The 12,039-nt window shown below is 47.2% G+C and overlaps 1 protein-coding gene across 5 annotated transcripts in view; it reads right to left on the reverse strand.

Moving 5' to 3' along the window:
• LOC144826067 (astacin-like metalloendopeptidase) overlaps nucleotides 1–11,096 on the reverse strand; it is a 551,078-nt gene extending 539,982 nt beyond the window's left edge. For 2 of the 5 annotated variants that reach the window (XM_078684377.1, XM_078684375.1), the window contains exon 1: nucleotides 10,951–11,093. In XM_078684377.1, the coding sequence (XP_078540503.1) occupies nucleotides 10,951–11,022 (72 nt within the window). In that variant the 5' untranslated portion in view covers nucleotides 11,023–11,093. Of the gene's footprint in view, nucleotides 1–10,950 lie in introns of all 5 variants that reach the window. The other 3 variants (XM_078684378.1, XM_078684376.1, XM_078684374.1) reach the window with 3 other exon arrangements.
• Between the last annotated feature and the right edge of the window lie 943 nt (nucleotides 11,097–12,039).

Below are 12,039 nucleotides of genomic sequence, written 5' to 3' on the forward strand. Positions count from 1 at the left end.
TTGTTTGTGCTTTCTCAAGATGGGTAGAAGCATATCCCCTGAAAGACAATACTGCCTTGTCCACAGCAAAAGCCCTTGTGAAAGAGTACTTCCCCAGGTTTGGAATGCCTAGAATGGTCTGGTCTGATAACAGGAGTGAATTTGTGGGTCGTGTGATGAAGAGAGTGTGTGAAGGGCTAGGTATTAGGCAGAAGTTCCACGCTGCAAATCACCCCCAATCAGCTGGATTAGTAGAATGTTACAATGGCACGCTTAAACTTAAATTGGCCAAAATCCAGGCGAGCACAGGTCTTAAATGGCCTGACGCTCTACCCTTAGCACTCCTATCCACCAGAATGACTGTGCATTCGCGAGTGAAACTCAGTCCCTATGAGATTGTCTTTGGCCGGCCAGCCAACATATGGGGAGTGCCTAGACCCACCAAGTTCAGCGAGCTAGAAAACCCTGTTTTGCTTGACTATCTGTATGAATTGACGGCTAAATTGCGTGTTTTGCATCAACAGGTACATGACACCCTGCCTCCGGTCTCTGAGACTCCGTGACACAGCATTGACCCTGGAACCTGGGTGCTGGTGCGGAACTTCCAGAGGACCAAAAACGACCAGCCCAGGTGGACGGGACCATACCTCGTCCTTCTCTCTACCAGATTGGCAGTTTGAGTAGAAGGGAAGAAGGCCTGGATCCACGGGGTCCACTGTAAAAGGGTACCCTTACCTCTGCCCTATGACCAGTGGGTCCAGGAGGGTGTCGGCGACTCAGAGACGGATGCCGTGCCTCGTTTTCTGCCTTTCAGCGATGCACGAGTGAAAGGAACTAACTCTGAATGTGAAAACGAGAACATTCTGCTCGAGGCTGTGCCTCCATCGAAACGATTGAACACTGCAGAGCCTGAACTTTTGTTTATGGATCAAACAGCACCGGGAAAAAGAAGATACGATTTGAGACCGAGAAAAACGAACTAATAAAAGTGATTCCTTTCTATGATTTGAGACCAAGACCTATGGACAAATAAATCTATCTTTTCCCCCGAGTACTATTTTTGAAAGTGCAGCTCTCCCATCTAAGAAACTTGCTTATTTTTGTTTTTCGAACCGCCATCCGGGTTCCGCTGCTAGGGCCGCGATTGATTAAAGTCTTTGGGGTGCAGCTGACGACGTTAGGTCGGTAGTTCTGGTTGGTCCAAGGGAGTTGCCCTAGACTGACGGAAGCATCCCTTAGCAGAGGCAACCTCCCACCGCGGGCAGCACTTTAGAGAGGATGGAGTTTCCCGATGTGGAGAGACCTGCCAAACAAATGAACTTTAAGCAGAGACTGTGTAACACGATGACAATGAAAAGTTTTATAATATTGTGTATTTTTATGCTATTCAGCGTAATGATCTTCTTGATAAGTTATGTTTTATTTTCTTTCCATGTAACATTTGCGCCCACTACATCACCCATACCTCCTACTACTGTTTCCTCTCATTCTTTCCACCCCCTTCCTGGCCATGAATACAATAGAAGGTTAGAGTTCATTAATAACTCCTTCATTCAGCTATTGCACCAGCACCAGATAGTGATGAACACGACTGACTGTTGGGTTTGTGGCCTTATGCCTCACACTACGGATAAAGGTATCCCTTATCTAGTTTTGCCTTTCAGTCGTAATGGCTCTGTATGGGCATACAGAACGATGTTCATATATGCACGTGAAATCCAACCCCTACGTTCTGTAAAAGACAACCTCAAGACTAGCGCCCTAGTAAAAGGCATAGTTGACATGATTAAGGAAGTAATTTCTTATGAAGATACTCCTGATGATGAGATACTTGCATATGTAAATTGGAACGTGACCGGATATGGAGCTACTTTAAGTGAGAAACAGCAGGCGAAAGGATCATCCCCAATATGGATCGTACCCCATCAGGGTCACCTGTTTCTGCAAGGTATTGGCAGGAATCCCAGAGCTCAGTTAGGGAAGAGTGTCTGTACAGAAACATATGTCTTTGGATCTCAGACTTCCCCAGCGTTTTTAGCAGCTAAGGGTACTTATTTCATCTGCCATGATAGAGCCTGTACATGGTTGCCCCCCGACTTTTCGGGCTCCTGTTTTGTTTCCTTCCTGTTGCCTCCCACCTACACAGCAGGGGCAGGCTACCACAGGACAAGGATAGTTAGAGGTGTCTTGAGTGAAGAGGACACTGCAGGTCAAGAATTTGGTGACTTTGCAAAGGGTTTTCTGCCGTTCTGGGGATCCATGGCTAACAGCAGGAACATAAGACAATTGACAAGGGTAGTTGAGTCCACCGTGACTAAAACTGCTGGTGCCCTTAGTAACTTGACTGCTGAGCTCCAGTCGGATCGTCTTATGACCCTTCAGAACAAGGTCGCCTTAGATGTCATCCTTGCAGACCGAGGTGGAGTATGCAGATTGATCAAATCTAGTTGCTGTATCTTCATCCCTGATAATGCTCCAACAGTGTACCAGGCCATCTCCAAACTACATAAGATTTCCGAATCTATTCATGTGGATAAAGGAGATTGGTCATTGATGGGATGGTTCTGGGAACTGATATCCGCCTGGGGATGGAAAATTCTAATGGTCATTGGGATGGTCTTAGCTATTCTTTTCCTGTTCTGTCTATGCATACAGTGTGCTCCTGCAATATGTGGCCTCTGTGTTACATCATGTGTAAGGAAACCTGTGTCAAGAGATGAACTAAGTACTAGAATGATGTTACAGCAACATCTCAATGACTTTAGAGATATAGATCTGGACTCAGACTAACATGAGGATAGATTAATTGCCTATGTAAGGGCAAAAGGAGGGATTGTAGTACTGAAAATTCTGGACTCGTGTAAGGTATCTGCACTGGAGAATAAAACTTCATCGTAGATTGACGAATTTGATATCAAAAGACTGAGAATGACGAGTACATCATGTACATACATTTTCAGCATATTCGAATGACGATTTCACCTTTTAATCGTCACTCTCGTTCAGAACCCTCGGCTTCCATTTTGTGTATGGCAGCCATTTTGTGAGTTGCCCTTTACATAGGCCTTAATCCAGCTGAATTCAATTCCACAAGGACACATACTCCTTAATCGACTTTTCCATGACCTGTGCAAGTTGGAACCATTGCCCCAGGCCGAAATCGTTAGGTCAGTTCCCCTCCAGTGGCCAAGCAAGATAGCATCAGGGCTCAGCCGGCCATAAACCTCCACATTGCACACACACCTGCGTATCTTGCTCACATCTGTCTTTACTCTTTTGCTTCACTTACTTTATGATGGGGAGGTGCCCGTTTTTATTGGGGGTCCAGCGATATCTGATGAAATGTTGGCCCTTGCCGGATGATTTGTTGTAGGCAGTACGAAGTGAAATATGGACATGTCATCATGACTCATCCTTTTCTTTATATTAGAAATATGTTAACGATTTACTTTACAACCAAGAATGTTTTGCCTGAAGCCTAAAATTGTGTATAAGAAGAGAAGCCTGACTTTGTAAATTTGAGCAGTCTCCTGAGAATATACTTCCCCGTGTTGTACTTCTAGGACACTTGTTACCTTGGTTGCAGCCAATAAACTAATCTTTGACTTCACCTAGAAGACTCTGAGTTTCTGTGGTCTGAATCAGGAAAAGGACTCGAGGTCTTTCGGTGTGTATTCCCTGACACCGCTGGGTTACCGGTGAAGTACCGGTTCTCAAAAACCCAGTACCTCAACTCCAAGCCAGTTGTGCTGCATGTCATGATTTATGCATACTTGTAAACAACAAGGGTTCCCTGTATGCTACACGTTAACAGTCAACCCCTAGGTCAGGGAATAATTCAGTGGAAAAAACTACCTAGGCAGTGAATATGCAGTAAATACACAAAAATATATAAGGACCAACACTAAAAAGAACAGTTTTCAAATAGTTACACAAGTTTATTGTAAACACATAGACAGTGGCTTAAAAATATACATTTCATGAAAATTAAGTATATATAAATCATCACATAAAAAATTTGGTAAACATAAAAGAGTAAGTTGTGTGTCGACGCGTTTCGGCGACCAGCGCCTTTCTCAAGACAGATTACAACTTTCCCAGGTAAGAATGGATTTAACACATAGGTCAAGGATGAGACGCTAATAATGTTCCATCTACTTCTTTGAACCGGAGTTCACACTTCTGATTGTCAAATTGTTTCTATTATCAATCTTCTTCAATATTTGTTGTTTCACGGCTGATTGGGTATTTCAGTTTATGTCATCAAAATAAACGACCTGCCCGTGAAACTGATTTAAATTGCGTTGCCTCCACACTTTGTATAGTTTTTCATCATTTTTCAGATTTTTGAATTCCCAACGTTTATCGAGCTGTTCGCTAGTTAACAGACATCGGTGACAAGTCGGTAACTGATTTACACTTGATGGGCTCTTGATGGCCGTGTGCGTAGCTAGACTATATGGGAACACTTTTAATTTTCCCGTGATGTGGTTTATACGAAGTTCCCAACAGTAATTTCTGTGTCCGCAGCACGTTGGATTCTTGAAATACGAAAGTAGCAGCTGCGTGGAGGCGAACGTCTGACTCGGACGTAATTCCGGGGTCGACCCCGGAATTACGTCCGAGTCAGACGTTCGCCTCCACGCAGCTGCTACTTTCGTATTTCAAGAATCCAACGTGCTGCGGACACAGAAATTACTGTTGGGAACTTCGTATAAACCACATCACGGGAAAATTAAAAGTGTTCCCATATAGTCTAGCTACGCACACGGCCATCAAGAGGCCATCAAGTGTAAATCAGTTACCGACTTGTCACCGATGTCTGTTAACTAGCGAACAGCTCGATAAACGTTGGGAATTCAAAAATCTGAAAAATGATGAAAAACTATACAAAGTGTGGAGGCAACGCAATTTAAATCAGTTTCACGGGCAGGTCGTTTATTTTGATGACATAAACTGAAATACCCAATCAGCCGTGAAACAACAAATATTGAAGAAGATTGATAATAGAAACAATTTGACAATCAGAAGTGTGAACTCCGGTTCAAAGAAGTAGATGGAACATTATTAGCGTCTCATCCTTGACCTATGTGTTAAATCCATTCTTACCTGGGAAAGTTGTAATCTGTCTTGAGAAAGGCGCTGGTCGCCGAAACGCGTCGACACACAACTTACTCTTTTATGTTTACCAAATTTTTTATGTGATGATTTATATATACTTAATTTTCATGAAATGTATATTTTGAAGCCACTGTCTATGTGTTTACAATAAACTTGTGTAACTATTTGAAAACTGTTCTTTTTAGTGTTGGTCCTTATATATTTTTGTGTATTTACTGCATATTCACTGCCTAGGTAGTTTTTTCCAATGATTTATGCATACAACACTTTATCCCAAAAACTGTGCATGTTTGTGATAATGTAGGGATGCAAATAGCATCTCATCTTTTCTGCCATGGGCAGTATCATTCATGCCCATGGAAAGGCTTCCCAGCTCGACACGTTGACGTGGATCCCCATGGCTTCAAGCCTCAAGCCCCCTGAGTGCCTACATTATCCTCCACCAGCCATGTGCAACCAACCCAGCTGGCAACTGGTCCAGCAGTGCTGGCACACATTTCAAAGTCAGTGACAAGCCTCTGCCTTGTTCCAAGTCACTCTCTCTGTGATGAAGGCCTCCAGGACCACTATCCCCATGGTACCATCCACTCGTAGATCTGGGACAGGGTGAGCTGCTTCTCCGGGGAGCTCTCGATGGCCTGGCTGATCAACTCGGCATACGACTGATTGCCCCAGACGTTGCGCCGAGAGCCGCCCTTCCGAGGGATCATTCCCCCGACCCCTGCCATGCCCTCTGCCACGGCCCTGCTTTCCAAATCATTCTTGGCCATCGCCCGAGCTTCGTGCACTGAGATCCCTTCGGACGGAGATTCCTGCTTCACAATGGAAAAGTCCGGCAGAAGCAGAGGCCAAGTACAGAGCCTCTGAGGCTCAAAGTCAGGGTCAATGTCCACCCCGCTCTGCTCCAGGGCTTCCTTTTGAGATAACATCAGGGAAACCAAGGGTGCAACAAGTGCTTGTTTTCAGCTCGATACTCACCGCCCGTTAACTTCACCGATGGCGGTGGCTGGGCCCACCATGGCAGTAGAGGGGAAACTTCAGTCCGCTTGAGCCAGGAGGCAAATTAAATCCTGCCAGCCTGCCTTCGAAAGCATGCTCACAAAGTTGTAGCCGTTTACAGATTTCTGCTTTCCAGGTGGATTGCAATCATACTGAAGAATAACTTCAGAAAATACACAAAGCAAGTTACTGTAGATGGCGAGCACAGGACGGATGACGTCACCAACAGATAATCCCTACAGTGGCCGAACACTGTCAGACAAAATAAAGTACATGCATCCATGTTAATTTCAGCCTGTTTTGTTAGGAACGCGAGGCTGCGGGGGAGATTGTCTGCCTTTTTTTAGGTATCCATGTTAATTGCATCCCCTTCACGAGCTGCGATTAACATGGGTATTTAAACAAAAGCACTCAATCTCCCCCGCAGTCTCGCTTTACTACCAAACCATTGTATTGTTCTGATAGTAAAGCGAGGCTGTGGGGGAGATTGAGTGCTTTTGTTTAAATATCCATGTTAATCGCTGCTCGTGAAGGGTTGCAATTAACATGGATACCTAAATAAAGGCAGACAATCTCCCCCGCAGCCTCGCGTTCCTAATAAACTATTACAACAATAGAAAAAGCACACGCAAGTGGCCAAAGAATACTTACCTCCGCAATCTGGAAATGCTCGTTTTTCGCACCGCGCGCCTTTTAAAAGAGGCGGCGGCGCGAATATTCTCGCAGGATGTGCCCTCTGTGCGCGCTCCACACATGGCACTGCGCGCTCGGGGGTAGAGAAGTTCGCACGCACGCGGGCGCGCGGCTTATTGGGAACAGTGTATGAGACAATGGATCCCCTCATTCCTGGGGGATAATTTAGGGAGTACCTCTAATGAGATGGGATGGTATGCTATGAAGGTTGGAATTCTGGAAGAAACATTGAGGTTCCCACTAAATTATAACAAACGTGCCAGATAAATTATTAAGAATTTACAGGAAATTCTGGTTGTAACTGGGGAGGGTCTGGTAGCAGCCGCTCAGGGGAAAGGGGATTTGGAAGTAGGGCAACGGCGGGTTGTTGAAGGTATAGTGAATAAAGCTATAGATAAACTAACGGCCAGAGGGAATCTGCCTATGAGCTTAATGTACATCAATAAGCAATTCTGACTAGGAAAAAAATAATGTCCAACTTAATTCAGGAGATTAAAGATCCAGTGTTAGGCTGGATTACAGACCCAAATATGATCAGGGGAGCGCTTAAACGGTACTATCAACTTTTGTGTATGGAAGGTAGTGAAACAGAATAGAGCTATATCAGGGATTATCTTGATTCAGTCCCATATGTGCAGTTAGCCATCGGAGATCAGGAGAAATTAGATAATCCCATCCAATGGGCTGAGATTCTGCTGTCTATAAAGGGTTTAGCAAGGGGGAAAGCAACTGGGACGGATTGCATCCCAACTGAATTTGATCAAATATTTGCCTTTCAGCTAGAGGGGATTATGAGTAAATTATTTATACATATTTTCAGTGTCAGGAGACGTCCGTGCCAATGGTCTTCAGCTAAAATGGTGGTGTTCTTGAAAAAATAGCTCCTCTCTTGATCTGGGTTCTTACCGCCCAATAACTTTAATAAACAGCAACCCCAAGATTCATTCGAAAGTCCTGGCCAGCACATCAAGAGAAGGGTGTCTTAGCAACCAAGCAAGCATTTTTAATTGTGTGATCATAAACACATGTTTCGGAAAGTAGGATCTGCTTTTACGGTTACCCCCACTTTTTGCCTGATGCTTGGTTGTTTCTGACTGGTCTGACTGAGATACTGCTAATCAGGACCCTAATATCTCTGCTTTCTCCGCATATTGGTATGGTGAGTACTTAGGTAGATCCCAGATTGGACACTGGTGTACCCTTATCAGTTCCTAGTATATGCTACTAAGTTACCTCGTGGTACAAAAAGGGGTGGTGATGGACGGAGCATCTGACCCAATCAAACACTCACACCCAGTCAACAGATCTGGGTTTAATCCATCACCGTTCTTTAGCCCACTCTGCCACCCCAGTTCAGACATGGCCACATGCAAATCAGTCTGACCCTGTGCCTCATGGGAACAGTCCAGCCCGAACTGCCAAGCCACGTCTTCCCTGGACTAGTGAGTGGCACAATGAATAATGCAGTCACACAAGTGGCATTTAATTTCCAACCCCTGTGTACATGCAGTATTAAATACTAGGGATTTATAAGTAAATTATATGTGCCAATAAGGCATAGGCCAGTTTTGTCATGTCGTGGGAGGAGGCACCATCACTTCCGCACTGGCTCACAGTGGTAAAGTGCATAGAGTCCTAAAGCTAACAAAAATGCATACTAATTCAGCAAAGCAGGAACTGGGAAGGACAAATGTTTGAGTTAATAGCCGGCCAATGATGTCAGGTTTAACATACACCTATCCTCTTCCAGTAGTTACCCAAAATCCAAGCTTTAATCCTAACCCATATCCCCTCAAACACTAACTTTACCCCTGACAAGGTGTAGATAACGAGCATGCTTAGGGATGCATTTGTGGTGATGAGAAAGGGTGCACCATTCAGATAACTCATGCCTAAGTGTGAGCCGAAAATTCGTTCCACTGGCGGAATTTGCGGATTTTCGGCAATTTCGCAAATCTCGTGAAATCGCAGAAAAATCCGCTAATCCGCGAGCGGGACGAATTTTCCATGAAGCACTTACAGGGTTACAGCAGCAGGTGCCCAAGTTGAAGCTAATTTCTTTTTAACCATTTACAAAAGGGTTACAAAGAAATTAGCTTAAACTTGGGCACCTGCTGTAACCCTGTAAGTGCTTCCTGAGCGGCGCCTCGTTGCCTACTTGCAACTATTCTCTGACCCTCGAAGCAGGGTCAGAGAATAGTTTCAATTAGGAAACGAGGCTCCTGTCACAAAAATTAAACCTCAGCAGGAAGCACTTACAGATTTAAATAAAGCAGGTGCCCGAGTTGAAGCTCAAATTCAGTAACGCATTATAATCAGCCCAAGAATCTAGTGAGCATGGTCGATGCTAGGCAGGTGTGCTTTCTCCCCAAATCTACCGTCTACAAATAGCTGTAATCCGTGATGGATGTCTAGGCATCCACGAGTTTCTCGAGCGCAATCCCCCTGTACTTCCAGTGACCAGGAGGCTGCTTTCTCCTCATCTGCTGCTCTGAGTGGTCTCTTACCCTTTATAAACAACAGGCATGTGAACTCGCACAGAAGCCAGACCCCACACACACTAGGCTATGCAACCGCTTTCCGCCCTTTCCCCCACTGTGATGGACAGCTCACTCGAGGGACCTCGGCGCCTATGGGCGCGGTGGCAAAGTTACAGACACATGTGGTAATTGGACAACTCTTCTGGACCTTTACGCAGCTGTAGTGTAGGAAAAGCACTATACATTTACCCAACGAGGTAGCACTTACTGATAAGCCAGTAGAAAGTACTCCAGTTGAGTATAGTGCAATTGCAAAAAAATCTGCGATTTCGCGGGGAAATCCGCGAATTCGTGGATTTCTTGCAGTCAAGCCCTTTACTTCCCTTCAGCCTTTTTCTTGGGGCGCAGGGTGCACTTTATGTACAGTTCCTGAGGAGGGCCATAGACTAGAGGAGTGTATATTACTCTCTCTCGGGCTGGGGGGCAGTGTGACATCCTGGCACCGGTGAGCAGTGGAAGAGGCGACTGCTTGCAGTGTTACAACCTGTGCCAAGTGGGCCGTGTGAAAACTTGGCACTGCTGGACAGTGTCCGCGTGATACACTGACCTTGTTCTGCAAATGGCTAGTGTCAGCTAGAGATGTAAATGCTGACAGAGGTGGTCGGTGTAAAAAGCTTACACTGCCCTTGATCACAACATCAAACACTGTCGCCATCAGCCATGCCGTCACCAAACACTGCATGCCCAGCACACGCTGCCAAGATAGTCAACAGCTGGCACCGCGCGCACACAGACTGGCAGGGAAGGCACAAGACACGAACAGATTAATGCTGAGGAATTCCTCAATAAGTAACCCTCCCCTAAGGGAAAGCAATCTATCATTCGGCTTTAAGATGCCTCCGGAGGTAGCAGTGAACGCGGGCCCACTGTACCTTAAAATGACAAGGGGGGAGTGTGTGGGGAGCGCCGTCGGAGGAAGTGTGATTGAGTAGAGACAAGTAACAGCATGCTCCATTGCTCAGCTTGGGTGGGTTCAAAGCTGGCCAGGTGGGCAGTGTGAGAGGGGGAGGTGTTTACAGACCGTGCAGGGGAGTGTGAGAAACACGCTCTTTGGGCAGTGCAGAGTACTTGTGCAGTGGCACGGAAGGGCAGTGTGAAACGCTGGCACTGAGTGAAAAGCTCAGGTTTCTAGTTTGAGATGTGTAATTGTGTGGGAAGCGTGCACTGGTAGATAGTGTGACGAGCAGTCACCGAGGGGAGGGCAGTGAGATAACTGACATCACAGAATCTGGCACTGCCGGCCAGTGGTGCAGTGTGAGCACTGCAACGAACAAGCACCGGGCGGCAGTGTCAAGACTGGCACTGGGTGGGCAGTATGAATGACAGGCGCTGGCAGGTAGTAAACGGCTGGCACCTGCACATGCTGCACATGCTGCTGTGCATCGCCGCTGGTGTTAGGAGGGCGATCTGAAGGAGCGTGAGGGGCGGGCGCACGTGCCTGTGCGTTGGTCTGGTGCAGGAGGGCTGACACTACAGTAGTGTAGGGACTGCGGTGATGCAAGGACGCAGAATCCAGTGCACTACACGCCTATGCACCTTATATTTACCATATTTACCGAAGTGCCGAGAGGACGCTCCGCTGACACTATGCGCTATACAGACGCCCTCACTCACTCACCTGGCGAGGCCTGCTGAGCGCCGCATGCAGGAGCGGCAGCAGCAGCAGACATGCGGTCCGTCCGCGGTCCATCCCTGCCTGGTCCGCTCCGGCCTCCCCGCCCTGACTGACTGGGGGACCCGCGCACCGCCTTATATACTCAAAGCGCGGTGCCCACTGCCAGCAGGTTCACCTCTCGCTCTGCCTGGCCCGTCGCCCAGGGGGCGGCCTCATCGAGGCAGAGACAAACATGGCAGGGACCGGGGGTGCGGAGGGCGCCGGCGGCGCCTCTCCCAGCCCCAGACCGCGTCGGACCCGCAGCCAGAGGTAGGGTTAGTTGCGGGGTTTGCCTAACGCGAGGAGGATGCATTAGACACAGTCGCGCTCATCGCCGCTGGTGCGCGGTGCGGCTGTCGGAGCCAGGGAGCGCCGGGCACGGGGAGCGCGCCGCCGCCCCACGCCTGCAGCCCCCGCATCACTGGACCAGCAGCGAGGGCCCGGGCGGAGCGGCCCTCGAGGCGCACACACCCCTCCCCGAAACAAACACGGGCCGTGAAAACACCACAGGCAGCCGGCAGCCCTGCAGTCACATTCGAGCGAAACTACGGCAGCCAGCAAGACAGGGGTCATTTGTTTTCAACCTAAGCAAAAGTCAAAGTCAATGGGAAACTTTGCAACTTGTGAGTTTGGAGAATTTTTTGTATTGCTACAACAGTGTGCGGATCGTGACTGTTGTTACAATTTCCCCTCGTGTGTCCTTCTATTACAACAGTGTACGCATGGTGACTGTTGTTACGATTTACCCTCGTGTGTCCTTCTATTACAACAGTGTGCGCATCGTGACTGTTGTCGCGATTTACCCTCGTGTGTCCTTCTATTACAACAGTGTGCGCATCGTGACTGTTGTCGCGATTTACCCTTGTGTGTCCTTCTATTACAACAGTGTGCGCATCGTGACTGTTGTCGCGATTTACCCTCGTGTGTCCTTCTATTACAACAGTGTGCGCATCGTGACTGTTGTTACGATTTACCCTCATGTGTCCTTGTATTACAACAGTGTGCGCATCGTGACTGTTGGTACGATTTACCCTCATGTGTCCTTCTATTACA

Source organism: Lissotriton helveticus, chromosome 3_2, assembly GCF_964261635.1.
Source record: "Lissotriton helveticus chromosome 3_2, aLisHel1.1, whole genome shotgun sequence".
In the NCBI taxonomy this organism is placed as follows: Eukaryota; Metazoa; Chordata; class Amphibia; order Caudata; family Salamandridae; genus Lissotriton; species Lissotriton helveticus.